The sequence below is a fragment of the Podarcis muralis genome, chromosome 3, assembly GCF_964188315.1.
Source record: "Podarcis muralis chromosome 3, rPodMur119.hap1.1, whole genome shotgun sequence".
Taxonomy (NCBI): Eukaryota; Metazoa; Chordata; class Lepidosauria; order Squamata; family Lacertidae; genus Podarcis; species Podarcis muralis.
The window spans coordinates 91,645,720-91,667,296 of record NC_135657.1 but is presented as its reverse complement, the minus strand read 5'-3'; the positions used below and the strand labels follow the sequence as shown (position 1 = coordinate 91,667,296).

The 21,577-nt window shown below is 49.1% G+C and overlaps 1 protein-coding gene across 2 annotated transcripts in view; it reads left to right on the top strand.

Moving 5' to 3' along the window:
- Positions 1 to 1,429: 1,429 nt before the first annotated feature.
- LPIN1 (lipin 1) overlaps positions 1,430 to 21,577 on the top strand; it is a 94,305-nt gene continuing 74,157 nt past the window's right edge. The window contains exon 1 of one of the 2 annotated variants that reach the window (XM_028722560.2): positions 1,430 to 1,638. In XM_028722560.2, the coding sequence (XP_028578393.2) occupies positions 1,579 to 1,638 (60 nt within the window). In that variant the 5' untranslated portion in view covers positions 1,430 to 1,578. The remainder of the gene's footprint in view (positions 1,639 to 21,577) is intronic. The other variant, XM_028722561.2, reaches the window with a different exon arrangement.

The window sequence follows — 21,577 nt, the reverse complement described above, 5'->3', positions numbered from 1 at the left end:
TGGGATTTTGAGGGATTTATGCACCTGTGAACAGGCCCGTCAGAGACCTAAGGCCCTTTGCCTCAGGTTCATCTGCCATATTGGTGCTGGGTGTGTACGCCATCATTATCTTTTTTTCCTTTTTTTTTTTAGGGGGGACTTCTTATTTTTTTCTGTGTTGTTCCTGGTAAGAAGGGAGACATGCAGGCAGGATCAGCTTCAGAACATGATGGGATGTTATTTCGTGTTTTTGGGCACCATTGTGTGTGTTGGGAGTTGTGAGGGGAAAGTTGTTCCGAAACAGGTTCAACAGAAAACTGAGTCCCTGTGAATCCTTTTGCTAATCCTGCTTACATCATTTCAGCAAAAAATGGAAGGGGAAAGCTCAACAGAAAGGGACAAAAGTAGGGTTAGGGCTGCTTCACAGTGTACACCAATGAAACCAGGAGGCTTGAGAAGTGCTTAACTTACAAGATCATGCTGATTATGCCTAAAAATATCCAGATGTGCTTAGGGAAAAAATATCTCACAGGAACTTGGCTGCCTGGAGAGAAATGTGATTCTTCTAGCAAATGAAAATGATCTGGATACAAGTGCCCTACCACCTGAGAATTATGGAGACCCAAATTATCAATTTCTTCCCAGTAGCAAATAATAATAATAATTTCTTCACTATCCCTAATATTCCTGTCAAAAGGAATTATGAAAATCATGGGCCCTAAATCAGCCTGCTGAGAAGCAAAAAAGGGGGAATGAGAAGGCTGCCAAAATGCTGTATTATGAAAATCATGGGCTCCATATCAGAGCTCTGTTAGCCTGCATGATCATCTGGCCCTGGCTAAAACGGTCTTGATCTCTGTTAGAATAATAATAATAATAATAATAATAATAATAATAATAAAGTGAAGGGTCAATCTTTCTACAGACCACCTGAATGGACCTCATGGCCCATTGGTATGTGAATCTAGGCTAACTGAAAGCATTTCTGTTTGTGAAAGGTGGTCAGCCGATTTTTTATTTTTTGCTAACCCTACCCAGTGCAGTCCCTAAAAAGCTGCTCCTGAGTATGGAGACTCCAGGACAGTTTGGGACACAGTGCTGAAGGATGCAGTGTGGGCAGCGGGATCTGGATTTTTGTGTGTGGGAACCCAGATGCATTGCCTGATGCTAGCAGAAGTGTTTTCTGCCACTCCACAGAAGCCACCAACTGGATGATGCAAGCTTGCACCCCTTCCTCACCCCTAGTTGAAGTGTCACTATCTGAACAGTCTAACTGAGGCGCATCTTACTGGAAGCTCTTCCCCCTGCATGTAGAAAGAAGAAGAAGATAAACACCTCCGTTTTTCAGGGAGGCTTATGACTTAACAAGGCTACTTGAGGCGTCAGTTGCGAAGTGAGTGTGCACCAGCTTACGGAGCTCATGTTTCTTGTTCTGGCTGAGGTTCCAAGAACTTGAGCAGGCTAAATTCGCAAGCAAACATGATCACAGGGAAATTACTTTCTCTGGATCTTTGTTGTCAACAACGCATTACTTAAAGGCAGCATTTTTTAATTCCAACAGAAGCTTTAACAGCCCCTGGGCAGAATATTTCTCTGGTAATGGAAGAAAGAGACCATCTCAAGATGCCGTCTGAAGACACTGAGTCACCTTGGTCTTGGGTAAGGTCTTTAATCTAGAGTTTCAGGAATAGCATGCTGAAGTGGGAGAAAGTTCGATTCCCCTCAGCCAGTTTTTTTTTTAAAAAATCTGATTGTTTACTTGGTTGTCTCCCCCCCCCCCCCTGAGTAAAGATAGGCTAATATAGTTGGGTATAGTTGTTTTGTTTTTTAAGGTTTCCTCTTGGTTTTGTTTGTGATGCCATTCTTCGGGGCAAGCCCAGCTGTTGAAATGGCCCTTCCCCAAATTTTATGTGGGGTAGATTGTAGTAGGACATCGCTGTAAGAGACATGCTGCATTGATTAGGCTTTAGACCGAATCACAAATTTAAAGGTTAGCAAGGCCTTTCCTCGTGATATTTGTACTCTTAATTTGGGAAGTTAACATTGCAGCTCTCTTTGCTCATAGAAGATGTGAACCATTCACACAGAAGAACTCTTCGGAGAGTGGTTGGTTGTGCATTGAAAGTTTTTAAACGTTTGATGTTTTACTGTGGTTTTATAATTTGTTGGAAGCCACCCAGAGTGGCTGGGGCAACCCAACCTGATGGGCGACATATAAATGATGATGATGAAGAAGAAAGGACTGCTCCTAGGTAATCATATGTGTTGACGTTCTCCATCTCAGAGAAGTGTGATCCTCTCTATCTACGTACCATTTATAAAACAGTCAAAGGAATGTATACAGTCCTGCAGCCAGCCTTCTTTCTTAGGTGGGAAAGCCACATTTCATTTCGGAGAGGGAGGCGCATAGCACCAAACCAGACTCCCTGCCACTCACAGGTGGAGGGGATATAAAGGTCAGGTCAGGGGAAGGAGAAGGGGAAGGCAGCAACGTCCCTGATCATTCCTCCTCTGTGCAGACAGTGTGTTAGCTTACATAACGGGCTACTTAAGGGTCAAGTTAACAGAAAAATTAGTGTTTAGGATTTGGGAATGAATTAAGTTCAATCTGTTGAATTGCCTCACCTTTTTTGAGAGATCCCCAGAAATACCAGACTCAGAAGTTTGACTTTGCCCAGAGCTATAGTCCTCTTTTACCTGTGGTTGGACTCCTTGTGTTCTGATCCTTTAGGAACTTAACTACTTTGGTAATGAGCTCCTGAGCTCAGCTCTGATACTGAATTACATTTCGCAGTTTTACACCCCTTAAAAAACAAAACAAAACACCACCTGTCCAAACTTGTCTAAGTTTAGGGAAAGAAGGAGATTTTAAAATGACATTTTTTTTATATTGTTTGGATTTATAGTGCACCTAGGGAAGAACTGCTTGATTTGTGATGGTATTTAAACAAATAATCTTTTCCCTATTAGAGATATATAAATAGAACGATTTACACACCAGAAACTTGAATAGCAGGTTGCGTATGACCACACTTTGACTGTTCTGTCATATTTAGCAACACACCAACAATTCAAGTGGATTTTCACCCATATGACAAAGTGACATGCCCAGCTTTTTAAGCACAGCTGTGACGTCCAATTGTACAGATGCTTATGGCGAAACTGAAAAGAATAGCAGCGGAGTCAGAAGCTTGTGCGTTTGGCTTACTAATCTCACTTCTATGGGGCTTTTCTTTGGAATGACCGATGTACAATAACATAGCTCAGTTTAAGCACCTGTGCCTCTCACTTGGTTTCTTCATTTCCATTCTGGCTCAGGAAAACAGCAAAGGCATTTGGGTTGGTCATATAATATCAAGGTTCAGTTAAAGGGCACCGTGGACTTGGGCTGATTCATGTTCTAGGTTTAACATGTCTTTAGACCCTAAAACATGCGCTCTCTCCTCTCCCTCCCCCTCTCCCTCCCTCTCTCTCTCTCCTCCACCCTAACAGAATTCACACACAGAGACCCGGTCCTCTGTCCCTCTGTATCAGTCTTTGCCAACCCTGCACCCTCCAGCTGTTGTTGGATTATCCCCCCCCCCTGACTGTTGGTTGTGCTGGCTGGGGCAAATGGGAGTTGGAGTCTGAACAACATCTGGAGGGCACCAGCCTGGGGAAGGCTGCTCTGCATAACACAGAAATACTGAATCCCGATTAGAGATGACCCATTTTAGTGAATGTAGTGGCAGTGGGGTGAAGGGTGTGTGTGAGATAAAATCCAACTGACATTTCCACTATTTCTAAAAATATAACAACAACAACAACAACAACAGAACACAAGCTTTTAAACCAAGGCCCCATCTAGACTTTGCATTTAAGCACTATTGTACCACTTTAAACAGGGATGCGGGTGGTGCTGTGGGTTAAACCACAGAGCCTAGGACTTGCCGATCGGAAGGTCGGCGGTTCGAATCCCTGTGATGGGGTGAGCTCCCGTTGCTCGGTCCCTGCTCCTGCCAACCTAGCAGTTCAAAAGCATGTCAAAGTGCAAGTAGATAAATAGGTACTGCTCTGGCAGGAAGGTAAACAGCGTTTCCGTGCACTACTCTGGTTTGCCAGAAGTGACTTAGTTATGCTGGCCACATGACCCGGAAGCTGTGCGCCGGCTCCCTCGGCCAATAAAGCGAGATGAGCGCCGCAACCCCAGAGTCGGTCATGACTGGACCCAATGGTCAGGGGTCCCTTTACCACTTTAAACATTCATGGCTTCCCCCCAAAGTATCTGGGGGCCACAGTTTGTTAAGGGTGCTGAGCATTGTTAGGCGACCTCTGCTCTCCTCACAGTTCCCAGCGTGGTTTCATGAGGGGAACAAGGGTCTCCTAACAATGCTCAGCACCCTTAACAGTTGACAGGATTCTTTGTGGGAAGCTATGGCTGTTACGGAAGTCGTATGATACTGCTTTAGATGTAACAGAGCAGTTGGGAACCAAGTCAGACCACTGGTCTATCTAGCTCAGCATTGCCCATACTGACTCCAGGGTTTGGGGCTGAGGCCATTCCCCGCTCTACCTTGAGATGCATAGAAATGAACCTGGGACTTTCAGACTGCAGAGCAGATGCTCTATGCACTTGCTGCCCTTTAATTGTAACCTGTGACCAGTGATGAACGTTGGGGACTGAAATTTCAGTGGCATCCTGCGCGACACCAAAATTCGGCGCCCCGCTGCCTCTCCTGCTCCATTCTAAATAATAGTTGTGGCATCCTCTGAGGTGCCCCTGAGGCTTTGCCCCCAGTGTGGCTGAACCATTGGTGCTCCCCTAACTCTGCCTCTGCCACGGAACAGACTTCCCTACATTGGAGCTACGGGAGGGTTGACATACACCCGGAATTTCCCTGACATAACAGGGATTAGGCTGTCGGAAACAGTGTCCAGGTGGAAATCGCTGAATGTCCGGGAAAATCTGGACGTATGGCAATCCATGTTAGAAGTGTAGATTTTGGCAAATTTCCTTAAAAGTAGCTCAAAAACTTCATATATTTTTTTTTTAGATTTTGCAAAAAATGCGAACAAAAAAACCACCCAACAATTTTTTTTGGTCTGGATTTTCAGTTCTTGAAATATGGCAACCCTAAACTATGGCAAAGAGTTCTTCATTCCAAAAGATAGCCTTTGCAGTTCTTGGGAATAGGACAGCTGAGAGCGGAAAGGTTATTTATAATAGATCCGTTGTGCTGATCCAACCCACACAGTAGGAAGTATGGGCTTCTGTTCACTGTTTGTTGTAAATGACTGCCCCCACACTTAGGAGTAGTGATCACTGTGACACCTGTCGGCCTCAGCCTTATTTCAGTGTGAATTTTTGCATGGCTGACACATTCTCAAATCATTGTCATTGTAAGATTTGATTTTCCATGGCTTAGATCTCTAGACCATGCTACCTCCAACAGAAGTTGGGGTGGGGGTGCTGGACAGGTGATATTTATGGATTCCTTTCCCCCCTTCTGAAAATCTGCTCTGGAGAATAGAGGAAACCTCCAAAACAGGGCAGGGAGGGGGCTACAGTGTTAGGGAGATCCAGTGAAAATAACCTCTTCCCCATTTTGACAGTTGTATCACTCCACTGGATCAAAAGCCTTCTGTGGTCCGAAGGAGCTCTTCTGCTCACAGCTAAGTTTGGATCTAATCCCACATTTTTGAAAAATGATTGCATAAAAGAAAACAACAACATTTGCAGTTTACGGATAAGGGTAAAAAGTGCTTCTATAAGACACAATTCGGGAAGTTGGCACTGAAGAGTACAGTAAACCAACCCAGCTAAAATATCATGTTCTGTCTTCTGGAAGAGATATGTTCTTCTTTTGTTAACATGATGACATGCTTTCGAAATTTAACTTGCTCCTCCAGGAACCAAGCAATTGCTTGAGAGTCTTCAGCATAGGTCCCATCAGTTGACTCCATAACAGGTGATGCGGTATTGAGGTCCTGTTGCTTCAACTGTGACAAACGTAACTGTTCTGATGGATCAGTAAATCCTCTACTAGGAATTTGTGGTAGCAGGTTCTCTTATTTACCCACAGCATTGTAAATCGGGGGGGGGGGGGGGGGAGAGACATATTTAAAGGCAGAGCAGTCATTGTATAAAAGTGGAAGAGAAAACCCATTTCTCTGAACTGAAAATACCACACACACACAGACGTTCTAGATCTGGTAGAAGGCAGATTGGGAATCCACTGGTAGATCTCTGAATGATTTGCATTTGATCAGTGAGAATTTTCCAAATTGTTCAACAATAGCCATTCAGTGAATGGACCTGACTATCAGATTTCTTCAGGAATAATTATATGTGGCCTGAAACACAGACCGCTCTTCTCTGCACATGGGTCTCCCTAAAGCATGCTGGTTAGGATAGAATTCCCTCCACTCCCAGATTTGCTTTGCTACCTACGGCAACTGTAGGGGGAAAAAATGTGAGAAGTTGAATATGATCCTAAGAATATAAATACCAAATGGAAGAAGAGGAAAAGTGGGAGGGCATACAGCTGTCCTTCCCGACTTATTTTTTCCGTCATGATTTATCACTACCTACAGAGAACTTGTATTTTTAGAGACTGACATTAGGTGAGCTAAAGGCTTTGAGATTGCTAGAGGTTAGGTTTAGGAAGCCACTTCCCACATACCTTGCTTGTTGATGCATTGTCTTCTGTGTTGCATTTTTCTTCCCTTCCTCCCCCACAACAAACACCCTGTGAGGTGAGTGGGGCTGAGAGACTTCAAAGAAGTATGTGTGTGGGGCTGAGAGACTTCAAAGAAGCCCAAAGTCACTCAGCAGCTGCATGTGGAGGAGCGGAGACGCGAACCCATGTTCACCAGATTACAAGTCTACTGCTCTTAACCACTACACCACACTGATGACATAGCTCACTTTGCCATATTCTCCAATCTGCTTCAAGTGAATCTGTAGTTGCGTTTCGTTCTGTATTTGGCTGTGCAGAATCCGCTGTTTTCGTGGACATACTAGTTTTACACAGGGTGTTACGTAGCAGAAATGCTTCCTTACGAATCCAGCCTCTTGTCTGTGTCTGCCTTGATTTGTTGGTCAGAATGTTAGCAGATATCCTACAATGGAGAGCTGTTGTCAACATCTTGAAACTGCAGGCAATGGCTAGGACTGCGAAGCCTTAGCAGGGCCTGGCACTGACACTGCCCATGGGTTTATCTGATAGGAGCAGTGGGGTCTGGGATGCCACCTATTCTTTTAAATTTCCCACAGTGCCCTAGAGCACAGGTCATAACAGTATGTAGTGGTATTGTGAAGCATTTATAAATCAACTTTCCTGATTAGCCCTTTCCAAAACAAGAAGAGAACTGAATCCTTTGAAATTTGCACTTCTCTGAATTTTGCAATGCAGTTCCCCAGTCAGGGAATTTGTACAAAAATGCATACACTTGGCTCGATTGTCCATATAAATGCATAGATCGCTGAAAAAGACATGGAAAAATTCTTTATATTAGGGAAACCTACTTTGCAAAAGGGTGTATATTAGGGGAAATTGCATGCAAAAATGTGTGTATTAGGAGAAATTTGCACCAAAGTCCTGATGGATTTTCTTGAGGACTTTTTTGGGGGAAGGGGCGCGCATGAAAGGAATCACAAACTGATGTGGACATGTAGAGAAATGAGCCTAACACTTGGAAAATACAAAACTGAGAGAAACCAAAATGCATGAATTTCCTCACCCATATTTGGCATGAACATGACATCAAAGTGAGTACAGACAAATCTCTCTAGGGAGAGCACTCCATAGCTGAGGTGCCATAGCTGCAAAAGCCATCACTTTAGCCATCCTCTCCCCCCCCCCCCCGCCCAAATGCTGGCGATACCTGAAGAAGAACCTTGGGTGTTAATCTCAGCATACTGGGAGATTAATGTTGGAGGAGACAGCCCAAGATACTCAAGCACTCAGACTCTAAAGCCTTTGAAAGTAAGTCTTGCAGACACAAACATGGTGAAAGCATTTGTGGTGGGACTGTGAGGTAAGCAGTCGAGTGAACAAGGTGTGTTTGTGTATGCTCCTTAGAATCTCAGTCACAAACTACAATGCATCCTGAAGTAGGCTGAGAAGATCATGACATCCTCCCATGAATGGTCCATGCTGCCTTTGCCACACTTGACCGGGCTATGTGGTATCACAACAACTGCAGATGATTACAACACACACACAGGAGTCTGAATGTTTACAGCTGTCCAAACTATCTAGTAATGTTTTATGATTTAGTAATGTTTATGCATGTTGAATTGGATGTAGGGTTGGAAAGACCCCGAGGGTTGTCTAGCCCAACCACCTGCGATGCAGGAATCTCAACAAGATCATACGTGACAGATGGCCAGCCAACCTCTGCTTTCAAAACTCCAAGGAAATGAGAGTGTACCATCTCCTGAGGGAGCCCGTTCCATTGTCAAACAGCTCTTCCTGATGTTTAGTTGGAATCTCCTTTCTTGTAATTTTAATCCATTCATTGCCTCTTTCTTTTGTTGTGCCCAAAGTGCCTAACACAAACAGAAATGGTATAGGTCGAAAGGCCGATACAGACACAAGCTCCGGTCCACAGAACAGAACAAAACACTGCAAGCAAAAATAAATGAGCGAAAGGACACTGGATGAGAGAGAGGAGGGTTAACTAGTTTTGAAAGCTCTCATCCTTTCCCTCATAGGGCTTCCAGGGATTCTCAGCTTGTGTTGTGGCTGAAGTCCAGCTTTGATGTTACAAAGCCTGAAGATATGCTTTTTATGCCATGTCTGCAAGCAGTCCACATTTCATGCGAGCCACGTGGTGTCCTGTTTGTTTGCAAGTGTAATTGCCCTGGAGTTCATTTTGTGTTTGAAGCTGTGGTTGGAAGCTTCGGTGAGACAATGGGCATTGGAATAATCTGGGCTAAGGCTTTGAAGGGGGACATCTCAGACACCTTAAGATGGAGCTTTAGTTTGGTTTGTTCTGCCTAGAAGGCACCCAACCATCTTAGAAGAGAACAGCCTGATCTCTTCAGACTCTGAGATGGCACCACGAGGCATTCTCCAGTGATCTCTGTTTCTCAAAAAAAAATGCCGGTAAGCTGGCTTGTTGTGACCTGATTTAGATTCAAATCATAAATTATTTCTCTCTCAGAATATTGCTGTGCTGAGTGTGGGTGGAATGCTAAGCCATTTATTGAGATTGCAGATACTTGGTCCAAGGCTTCAGCGAATTGTTGTACTCTTTATAGAGATGCAGGAAAATAAGGATGGTTGGGTTGGATCAACACTTGCTATTTTCCTAAAAAACAAAGAGGTGCCAGAACTCACCATGAACACCTCTCCCTTGTTCTCTTAGAATGGCAATGACGCCCACCTGAGAGGTTCTGGAACGGAGTTCTGGCTGGGGGCAGGGAAAGCCCTGCTTGCACCTATCCTTTAGGAAAGGGTGGGAAACTGCCACCACACTGATGCATCGAAGCAAACTTGTGCAGCTTCAGTGAGAAGGAGTGTATCAGAAAACTTACAGTGAAGAGTGCCATTTGGACACCCAAGCCAGCCCTCCAATCTGCATGGTGAGAAGCACCACCAAAGCTTGCAAGATTTTTTTTCTTTAAAATAGATGGTACTTCTCACCATGCACATTGGAGGGATGTTGTTGTTGTTTAGTCGTGTCCAGCTCTTCGTGACCCCATAGACCAGAGCACGCCAGGCACTTCTGTCTTCCACTGCCTCCCGCAGTTTGGTCAGACTCATGTTTGTAGCTTCAAGAATGCTGTCCAACCATCTCGTCCTCTGTCGTCCCCTTCTTCTTGTGCCCTCAATCTTTCCCAACATCAGGGTCTTTTCCAGGGAGTCTTCTCTTCTCATGAGGTGGTCAAAGTATTGGAGCCTCAGCTTCACGATCTGTCCTTCCAGTGAGCACTCAGGGCTGATTTCCTTAAGAATGGATACGTTTGATCTTCTTGCAGTCCATGGAGGGATGTTAATGCTGGCTATATACTTAAGGCAATGCGCCACTGAAAAGCAACCTCACAGCTGCATGGATACTGGGGCCCTCTGCATATACGCAAAGCCACAGATTGAGAGTCATGTTGTCCTAAGTTCCATTGATCCCCATAGTATGCATTTCAAAGTAGGTGCAAATAAGGCCAGAACCTGAACCAGGGGCCATCCATAACGCCATACGTTTCATAAATCACCAGGTATATCGCTGTGATCAATTCCCTGAAATTCCACCAAGTATCAAAGGAGGCGGTAGGAGGGCTTGAATGGAAGTGAGAATGGCTGTGGCGTTGCCCCGTGGAAGAGGCAAAAAAGCTGTTTATTAATAGATGTTTGGCAGACATGCTGTACCAATATTTCATGAGGCTGCAGAAGCGATGCCGGATCAAGTTTCTTGTTCAATTCCAATTGTCAGGGGTTCAGGAGCAGAGGCAAGGGCAAGGGAGGAAACAGAGAGCGAAGGGGAGGAGGCAGAAGAAAGGATGAGCGATGACGACGACCCGAGATCTCCGAGTCTCTCCAGTGAGTCGGAGGATTCACAGAAAGGAGCACCAGTGGCCAAGGCAAGGGGGGAGTTTAGGGGGGCACCCCAGGGAGATAGAGCCAGAGGGGAATCAGAGGAGAGCAGTTGGAGATCGGGTCCAGCGTCACCGCCAGAGAGCAGGGAAGAGGAAAGGAGCCAGGGGGCAAGCGCTGGCAGCTCACAGCAGGAGGGAGGGCACGAGTCAGGGGTGGCCACACCTCCATCTGGGAGCGAAGAAACGGTTAGACGGAAGGTGGAAGGTTGGGCGCGCGCGCCAAGTTCAAATGCACAGGAAGGAGGCGCAGTAGGCAGCCCGGAAAGAGAGCCGGGTCCTAAAGCCCGGCGCAAGGAGACAGGAGAGTCCGGGGGGTCAGCGTCCGAAGAATCCCGGAAGGAAGAGACCCAGGGGGGCAGAGGGACCCAGAGAAGAACAGTCAGGCGGAAAAGGTGGAGCAGGGCTAGGATATTAAGTTGGTGTACGAGGGGCGGAGATTCAGACGGAGCTTCGCCGATCTAGCTACTAGACGTAGGGTTGCACGCAGCAGCTTGAGAATGGAAACTGTAACTCAATAAAGACTTTTACTTAATGACCGTTGGCTAGCGTGATCCTCTGTGAGCTAGGATCTTGAAGCAACCCTGACAGTAAGCTCCGTCTGCTGTATTGTGGGCATCTACAGCCTCGAGGAGAGGAGAGAAGCAGGTGCCTACTAGTGAGCTCACGAACGGCAGCCGACATGACGGCTGAACAGCAGATAGCGGAACTCAGAGAAGCAGTGTCACAGCTGAATGCCGAGGCTCTCGCATCCAGGAAGAGAGAGGAGGACGCAGCTGCCGCCTACAGGGATCTCCAGGTCAGGTTGGAAGTGCTTACGAAGCAAGGGCAACAGACACCCAAACCAGAGGGGATTGGGTTGGGGAGACGCACAGGCGGTCTGGTCTCTCACTTCGATGGGAACCTGCAACAGTATCCCAATTTTAAAGCAGACGTACTGTGTGCACTGCAACTGCTGAGTAAAGATTTTAGAGATGAGCAAGAGAAAGTGGGGTTCATCATGTCTTATTTGCATGGGGATGCCAGAGCATGGCTGCGCAATTTATGGAGGGATAACGATCCGGCGCTCCAAAATGCGAATGCCTTTATTAAAGCGATGGATGCGTGTTTTTTATCAAGCATTGACGTGGATCTTGCTCGGCAACAGATTCATGGACTGAAGCAGGGAAGGGCCAGCGTACGGCAGTACCATGCCCGCTTTTTCGCCTTGGCCAGTGCCCTAGAATGGGACAGAGATGCGACCCCTGTAAGAGACCTTTTCTGGGAGGGACTAAACAGCTCTGTAAAAGATGAGATTGCGAGGGGGGAGAGACCCCGGACCACCCAGGAGGTCGTGCAGAGGGCGCTGGCAGTGGGGGTACGGCTGGAAGGACGTCCGTGGAGCAGGGACGAAGGGCGTGGAGGGCGCGAACCAGCCAGGGGCTCCTCCTTCTTTCCCAGAGAAGCAGCACGTACGCAATCCACGCCTCCGCCAGGGGGAGGAGCTGAACCGATGGAGGTTGGAGGTGCCAGGGCTCAGTCAGCAACCAGAGCCCTAGCACCAGCAGCAGTGAAAGCGAAGCCTCCTAGAGGGAACAGGAAGTGTTACGTCTGTGAGGAGCCAGGGCATATGGCGAAAGAGTGTCCCCAGAGGCTCCACAAGCTCACTGCAGCCTCAGCAATGGCGACTGCAGCAACGCAGCAAGGAGAACCACAGCAGGGAAACGACGCTGTCTGGCTGGAGGAAGAGGCACTGGGGCCCAGCCAGACGTATTAATGATGCAGTCCCCAGAGATTTTACAGCCCGTGAACCCCCTCCCGCCCAAACCAGTGGTGAGGCTCACCGCGTCGCTCCAGCTGCCCAATGGCATCACCATGGACGTGCCAATCACCATTGACTCAGGCAGCAATGCGGACTTTATGGGGCAGGACTTCGTCAACCAGCATGCTATACAGTTGCTGCCGGCCACACTGCCCCTGCAGGTGGTCACGGTGGATGGCAGGGAGCTGCTAGGAGGGCAAGTGGTGCAGCAGACGCCACCGATGGTGATGCGACTTGGGAATCACCAAGAAGTCATCAGCTTCAACGTCACTCAATTGTCGGACACGCCCATTGTGTTGGGCATGAGTTGGCTGGACAAACACAGCCCAACGCTGGCTTGGTACCAGAGGCAGCTGACCTTCGGCTCTTCCTTTTGTGCTGAACACTGCATCGTGCCCAGGCAGGAAGGAGAGGAAGAAGAGTCACAGCTACTGCTAGGCACGCTGCAAGCGATTCCCCACAAGTACGCAGAATTTTTGGAAGTTTTCTGCGAGAAGGAGGCAGACAGGCTACCCCCTCACAGGCCATATGACTGCAAGATTGACCTGCTGCCAGGGGCGGCGCTGCCTAAGGGGAGACTGTATTCCATGTCAGAGGACGAGCTGCAAGAACTCAAGGAGTTCATAGATCATAATTTGGAGCGCGGTTTCATCCGAGAGTCCAAGGCGGTGGGAGGCAGCCCGGTGTTCTTCGTTAAGAAGCGGGATACGCCCCAAAAGAGGCTCGTAGTGGATTACAGGACCTTGAACAGTGTGACTAAGCCGTCGGACTTCCCCATGCCCCGAATTGACGACCTCCTCGCAAAGGTGCGGAAGGGCAGAGTGTTCACCAAATTGGATCTGCGAGGTGCGTACAACCTCATTCGCATGCGGGAGGGAGACGAGTGGAAAACAGCCATGTTCACGCCACTGGGGACCTACGAATATAGAGTTATGCCTTTTGGATTGCAAAATGGCTCCCACGTTTTTCAAGCATTCATGCATCACGTGTTGGCGGGACTTCTCTACAAGACGTGCGTCTGTTTCTTAGATGACATCCTGATCTTTTCGGAGTCGCAACAGGAGCATGACAAACACGTCAAGGAAGTACTGAACAGGCTGAAGCACCATAGGCTCTACGCCAAGCTGGAGAAGTGCCAATTTGACGTGACGGAGGTGGATTTTCTGGGCTACAAGCTGTCTGACAAGGGGCTCGCCATGGACAGCGCCAAGGTTCGAGCGGTGTTGGATTGGAAGAGCCCGCGCAACCGGAAGGAGGTCCAACGGTTTGTCGGCTTTGCGAACTTCTATCGCAAGTTTATCAAGGGCTTCGCTATGCAGACGGCGGCCATCACTGACACGCTTAGCTCCAAGAAAAAGAAGTTCATTTGGACAGAGCAGGCGGAACAGTCCTTTCAGGCACTCAAGCGTCTCTTCGCGTCGGAAGAGCAGCTGCTTCATGTCAACCCCAGCAAGCCGATGAGGGTGGAGACTGACGCCTCGGACAGAGCCGTGGGGGCGGTCCTGCTGCAGAAAGACCCGCAGGGGGTGTGGCGACCGGGAGCGTTTTACTCCAGGAAGCTCAGCAAGTCCGAGCAGAACTACACCATATGGGACAGGGAGTTGCTGGCCATTCATGCAGCGTTCAAGGCGTGGAGGCACTTTCTGATCGGCGCCAAGCACACGGTGCAGGTTTGCACGGACCACAAGAACCTAGAGCACTGGCGCACGGCACAGTTCCTGAACCAGAGGCAGATACGTTGGGCTGAGTTCTTTGCGAACTTCGACTTCCGAATAGAGTATGTCCCGGGGGACACCAACATCATGGCGGACGCTCTCTCCCGCAAGCCACAGTATCTGGAGGAAGCAACGCCAGCGGCCGCCATGCACATCTTCGCACCAACAGTGTGGGCGTGCGCCGCGGCAACCGTGGATCTGGAGGCGGTGCGACGAGCGTTGCAAGGGGACTCCTTCGCGCAAGCAAAGATCTCAGAGGTGCAAAGGGGCAAAGCAGCGGCCGACGGTTTCCAGCTAAGAGATGGATTGCTCATCCGTAAAGGGGCCATCTATGTGCCGGGAGACGAACTTCGCGCCAAGGTGCTGCAGCAGCTGCACGACGCGCCCACTGCAGGGCACTTCGGCAAGGAGAAGACGGTGGAACTAGTAGCCAGGGATTTCTGGTGGCCTGGAATGAGAAGGGAGGTCGCGGACTACGTGGCGAGGTGTGACACCTGCCAGAGGGCGAAGCCAGTGCTTAGACCGCCGGCCGGACTGTTGGAACCGCTGCAAACTCCGGCCGAACCTTGGGAGAGGGTGGCCCTGGACTTTGTCACGGATCTGCCCAGCTCGAGGGGCAAGACGGCAGTGCTGGTGGTGGTGGACTTGTTCTCCAAGATGGCACATTTCATTCCGTGTGCGAAGGTGGCCACGGCGGAACAAACCGCCAAACTGTTCATAGACCACGTGTTCAAGGTTCACGGTCTGCCACGGTCTATTCTGTCCGACCGGGGGCGGCAGTTCATATCAAATTTCTGGCAGCGGCTGATGGGCTTCCTGAACGTCAAGATCAACCTGGCGTCGGCGAGACACCCGCAAACCAACGGGCAAGCAGAACGGGTCAATGCCATCATGCAGCAGTACTTGAGGTGCTATGCAAATCAACAGCCTGCGACGTGGGTGGATTACCTGCCGCTCGCCGAGTTCGCTTACAACAACACGAAGCACGTGTCCACGGGGGTCACACCGTTCTTCGCCAACAACGGGAGGCACCCCAGAACCTTCCCGGGACTGGAAAGGCTGGGGGAAGGGGAGCCGCAGACGGCAGATGCGTTCGCGTCGGAACTGCAGGAAGTCCACGATCAGCTGAGGCGCCACCTGGAGCTGGCCAAGCACGCATACAAGGTACAAGCGGACAAACGCAGAAGGGTTGGCGAAGAGCTACACGTGGGGGACTGGGTCTGGTTAGCAGCCCACGCAGTGCCGGCCAGGTCGTTGGCCAAGAAGAAACTAGGGCATAAGCAACTGGGGCCCTATCAAGTCGAAGAGCAGGTCAACCCGGTGGCCTTCAGGCTGGCGCTTCCGGAGGGTTCCAGAATGCATCCGGTATTCCACAGATCGGTGCTCACGCCCTACAAGGCACCGCACAGGTTTCAGGAACCCGGAACGGCGCAGAGTCCGGCCAGAGACAGAACAGGGCACGCAGGAGTGGCACAGAAGGAGCGCATCAACGAAGTCACAGAGATTTTGGATTCCAGATGGGGGGAAGAAGGGGTAGAATACCTTCTCGCCAGGGAGGGCACCCCGGCCAGTGCGAACAGTTGGGTGCCGGACTACGCCTTGGACGAACCTCTGCTCAAAGACGAGTTTCATGCCCTCTTCCCACATAGACCGATGCCAGCAGACTTTTTCGACGACTGGCTTTTCACACCCACGCTTTCGGGCAGCACGTTCCGGGGGTTCGACTCTGACGAGGACCCGATACGAGACGTCCGTTCCCCGGAGGGGTCGCCCTCGGGATCTGCCTCAGAACCCTCGTATTGGTGGGACGACAAACCAGAGGAACAGTGGCGCAGGAAGTGGCAAGAAGGTCCAGGCCGAGCAACGCCGCCTGGAGGAAGCGAGGGAGAGACGGACATGGACATTTTCGGGGACGATCCAGGTTTCGAGCACGGCGGCACAGAGATGGAAGCAGAGGTGACCGTCGTCGACGAGAGAAGGGAGGAAGAACCGGAAGACTTCGGAGGGAGGCCCGCTACGGGAACCGAACGGTACCCGACATTCGTCTCCTTGACGCAGCAGCACCCAGCTCCAGCACCGGAAGGAGGGGAAGGGGGAGTGGGGGGCTTCGAGGGGGGGATGGATGTCAGGGGTTCAGGAGCAGAGGCAAGGGCAAGGGAGGAAACAGAGAGCGAAGGGGAGGAGGCAGAAGAAAGGATGAGCGATGACGACGACCCGAGATCTCCGAGTCTCTCCAGTGAGTCGGAGGATTCACAGAAAGGAGCACCAGTGGCCAAGGCAAGGGGGGAGTTTAGGGGGGCACCCCAGGGAGATAGAGCCAGAGGGGAATCAGAGGAGAGCAGTTGGAGATCGGGTCCAGCGTCACCGCCAGAGAGCAGGGAAGAGGAAAGGAGCCAGGGGGCAAGCGCTGGCAGCTCACAGCAGGAGGGAGGGCACGAGTCAGGGGTGGCCACACCTCCATCTGGGAGCGAAGAAACGGTTAGACGGAAGGTGGAAGGTTGGGCGCGCGCGCCAAGTTCAAATGCACAGGAAGGAGGCGCAGTAGGCAGCCCGGAAAGAGAGCCGGGTCCTAAAGCCCGGCGCAAGGAGACAGGAGAGTCCGGGGGGTCAGCGTCCGAAGAATCCCGGAAGGAAGAGACCCAGGGGGGCAGAGGGACCCAGAGAAGAACAGTCAGGCGGAAAAGGTGGAGCAGGGCTAGGATATTAAGTTGGTGTACGAGGGGCGGAGATTCAGACGGAGCTTCGCCGATCTAGCTACTAGACGTAGGGTTGCACGCAGCAGCTTGAGAATGGAAACTGTAACTCAATAAAGACTTTTACTTAATGACCGTTGGCTAGCGTGATCCTCTGTGAGCTAGGATCTTGAAGCAACCCTGACACCAATGATGCATGCTCAATGGGTAATAGGTCAGAAGGGGTGGGGTGTGGGGTGAACTATTTATCTTAGATATTTCACATCACTCAACAATTCCAAGCAAAATAATAGTCTTGCAGCCCTATTCTATGCATGTTTACTCAGAAGTAATTCTCACTGAGTTCAGTGTGCCTTAATTCCAAGAAAACGGGAAGATCAACGAGAAATCAGTAATAGGTGGAAATGAGTGAGCTCATCAGGAAAAATCTAAGGTGGAGGCACATAGGTAAGAGTGTTAGTAATAGAACATGAGGTTTAATCCCCCTTGATTGTGCACCCTGGGTAAAGGTGCACAAAACTGTAATATTATAGTGCAATCCTATGCATGTCTATTCAGAAGTAAGTCCCATGGAGTCCAGTGGAACTCATTTCCAAGTAAAGGTGCACATGATCATTCTCTTAATCTTTTGTGTAGAGTATACAAAATGTTGGCACCGAAGTCAAAGCCCTAAGAAGTATGCATGGATGTCTCCAGTGCTGTCCCTGCAGGAGTTAATGGTCATGTGCATTAACACCACTAATTTCATTCTTTAGTTGGTTCTTATGGTTCCTTTAAAGCAGTGGTGGCCAAACTTGGCCCTCCAGCTGTTTGGAGACTACAACTCCCATCACCCCTAGCTAACAGGACCAATGGTCAGGGATGATGGGAATTGTAGTCCCAAAACAGTTGGAGGGCCAAGTTTGGCCATCACTGCTTTAAAGGCTTTGCTCTCAGGAACCACCCAGGAGGGAATGCACCCATAATGCTTCACATATGCCCCTTGCCCAGCGGTGGAGGAAGCTTCTCGGGCACCTGGGGTGAACCACCCATAGGGGCAGGGCGAACCACCCATGCGGTGTGTCCACAGGGACAGGGTGCACGGCGCCCATAGGGACAGCATGGGTGTGTGGTGCCCATAGGGATGGAGCGCATGGTGCCCATAGGGAGGGATGGGACAGGGTGCGTGGCATCCATAGGGATGGGACAGGGCGCATGGCGCCCATAGGGACGGGACACGCCATGGGGCCTCAGCCGCCCTACAGCGGGGAGAAGAAGAAGAAGAAGAAGAAGAGTTTGGATTTGATATCCCGCCTTTCACTCCCTTTAAGGAGTCTCAAAGCGGCTAACATTCTCCTTTCCCTTCCTCCCCCACAACAAACACTCTGTGAGGTGAGTGGGGCTGAGAGACTTCAGAGAAGTGTGACTGGCCCAAGGTCACCCAGCAGCTGCATGTGGAGGAGCGGAGACGCGAACCCGGTTCCCCAGATAACGAGACTACCGCTCTTAACCACTACACCATACTGGCTCTCCGAGCCTGTGGGTGCCAGAGATGCGTGGCTTGGGCGTGCTGCAGGCCCCGTGGTGAGTGCCACCTGCCCTTGCCAAAATTGGGCTTGTGCCTGGTCCCAAGTATTTACCACTGGGAAGTCTAATTTTATCTTCCAGGCTCAGATAATATGTTGCTAATGGAAGACTGGTGAACTGAAATTCACTTAAGAGGGGCCTGCATCATGCATGCTCCACCCAACTGAAAGCAACCCAGTGCCAGCTGTCTGTGGAAATCCACCATTGACAAACTTGCTTGTTTTCGTTGCCTGAGTTGGACTTCAAAAAACAAAGAGGTTGCCAAGATCACATCTGGCCCAATACAGGCATCAAGCCAGTGTGGGTCATAACTTGTGTAGGCCTGACTTAAGAGGACTTCTGTTCAGGGTTACCTCAGGGGTTCCCAACCTCTTTTGGCCTGTGGGCACATTTGAAAATGAAATAAACTGTTGTTGGCACCACACACATCCTGCAATTTCTTTTATTGACAAAAAGCCTAATTTCAGCAGGGCACTACCCTGGTTGCCAGGGAAGGCCTCTGTGGATTCATGTGGGTCCACAGGCATGGTGTTGGGAATCCCTGGCTCAAAATATATGGTGAAAATGTATTTTGCTGCTCTCTTCGTACTTTGTACGGGGTTGTGAGTGTACTGTGTCCCCTCACTAAAGGTGTTGCAGTCAGGAACAGCTTTAGTGAGGGAACATAGTATACTCACAAACCCAAATATGCAAAGATATGCTAAATATGCACCTCACTAAAGATGTTATTGAGTGCAGCCTTTGCTTTGTAAGTGTCTAGATCATGGAAGGTGGCTCTAGTTGGGAATTGTGTATGTGTATATATGTATGTATATGTGTGTAGACAATCCTTCCCCTTTTGTCCCAAGATTCTGGAGCAGTGTGTGGGCACACCCTCCGTTCATGTTTCCCCCAGAAAAATCAGCAGCTCTTAAATTCTGACGCCTCAGACAACCACCAGAGCTGCCTATTAGGCTGGGCTGGCCCTGTTTCTTCTGATAAATGTTGACGCATCAGTGGGTCATTTTGTCTCCCTGAAGAGATTTTGTCTATTTTTAGCTACTGAGCAAAAACAATTGTAAATGCTTGATAACACCCGAGTGCTTTTTAAAAAAAGGATTTGACCTTAGGAAAGAAAAAAAAATTAGTTCACTCTCCTTGTAACCAGACCTACCCGATGCCAGTATGTCACCTGACTGCTTCTCTGACTCATTGCAAGGGGACTAACTGTACATTTAAGGCATTATCGCTCAGGATCAAGTGGACTTCTCAGTGTAATTGCTTTACGACTCTCAGGTGTCATGTTACATGCATGGATGACTCCCCTTCGTGCCTTAGAGAGCTCTGCAGTTGGCTAGTAAAACTGCTGATTAAGATTTCCCAATCTTAAAGCGGCTCTCTTAAGGGCAGATTCCCCCTTGGCCTTGTTGAAAACAATGCCAATACGTTTATTTCACATCTGGCAACCAACGCACCCCTTTGGTTCCAGATAGTACATACGTAGACGAGTCTAAAAAGCCTGGGAAGCAAATGATCACGAACATCTAGCAACTATGGCAGGCTCATCTACCAGAAGTAATGTACAGTGGTACCTCGGGTTAAGTACTTAATTAGTTCCGGAGGTCTGTTCTTAACCTGAAACTGTTCTTAACCTGAGGTACCACTTTAGCTAATGGGACCTCCCGCTGCTGCCGCACCGCAGCGTAGCCTGAAGCGTATGCAACCCGAGGTACCACTGTATTTTGTATTAACTCAAGAAATGTGTATTCACTTCTGACCAAACTAAGCCTTCTGATGTAGATCTTGCAGTTACAGTGGTACCTCGGGTTAAGTACTTAATTCGTTCTGGAGGTCCGTTCTTAACCTGAAACTGTTCTTAACCTGAAGCACCACTTTAGCTAATGGGGCCTCCCACTGCCGCCAGGCCGCCAGAGCACAATTTCTGTTCTCATCCTGAAGCAAAGTTCTTAAGAGGTACTATTTCTGGGTTAGCAGAGTCTGTAACCTGAAGCGTATGTAACCCGAGGTACCACTGTATCTTTAATCTGAAGAATGAGTTGAGTGCAGCCAGGAAGCTCACTCCTGACGTGATATCCCTTTGCTACTTTTGTTGACACTTGCTACTTTTGTTGTTAGTTGTTAGTTGTAACATGATGGCAGATGACCATCCCCTCCCCCTCCCTCTGGATCTCATTGAGTAAGAATAGGTGTGGGTTGATGGCAATTTAGAATGAGTTGAGGTTGGCAATATGTGTTGACTTGGCAATTTAGAAGGAGGTTGAGACTGTCAATATGTGTTGACTCTTTCCCAGGCTAAACATACCCATCTCCTTTCTGCTCTGATCATGGACCATGCTGGCTGGGGCAGATGAGAGTTGGAATTCAACATTTGGTGGGCCGCAGGTTCCCCACTCCTGGCTTGGGATGTCAGCTATAGTCTTAGGAGGGGTGGTGGTCCAGTAGTTGTTGTCAGTCTTTCTCACTTCAGAAGGCCAATGCTCCCATTTGTAAACCCCACGTTCTGTCACTAGGTGCTGCTCTTTCAGTATTTTGTCTGGAACAGTGTTCAGTAATGTTCTATTCAAGTTCTGACTGAAATTCTCTCTCTCTCTCTCTCTCTCTCTCTCTCTCTCTCTCTCTCACACACACACACACACAAAAAGTCCATGTGCCCTGAGATACACGTTTCAAAACCAAACTATAAAAACAGGATCAAACCCAGACAATTAAAAGCAGGAAGAGAACCATGCATGTCATGTAAGTTTGAAGGTGCTTGAGTGGGGCCCCTGTCAATGACAACATAATATCCGGACTACATCTTCCAACAAGAAATGTGAACATATTAGCTATGGAGCAATTATAGATGACTGAGTGGTTTGCCAGGGAAATTCAGGGCCATCTTTATGGAAAAGAGGAGACTGAGAGGAAATACGATAGCCACCTTCAAATATCTAAAGGGTTGACACAGGGCAGCGGCAGATTTAGGGTGGTGTGGGTTGTTCCCCTCCATAGGGCACCGAGTCTAGGGGGTGTAAAATTGAGAAGACCCATAATTTAGAAGACTCATTTGGGGGGCACGATATTACAAAAGATGACTGACGTCCACCTTGTACAAGGAAGATGAAGCAAGCTTGTTTTCTCCTCCTCTGAAGCCCAAACCAATGTTTTCTCCTTCTCTGAAGCCCGAACCAATGGCTTCAGATTACAAGAAAGGAGATTTCAACTTAACGTGAGGAAGAACTTTCTGATGGTAAGGTTTGACAGTGGA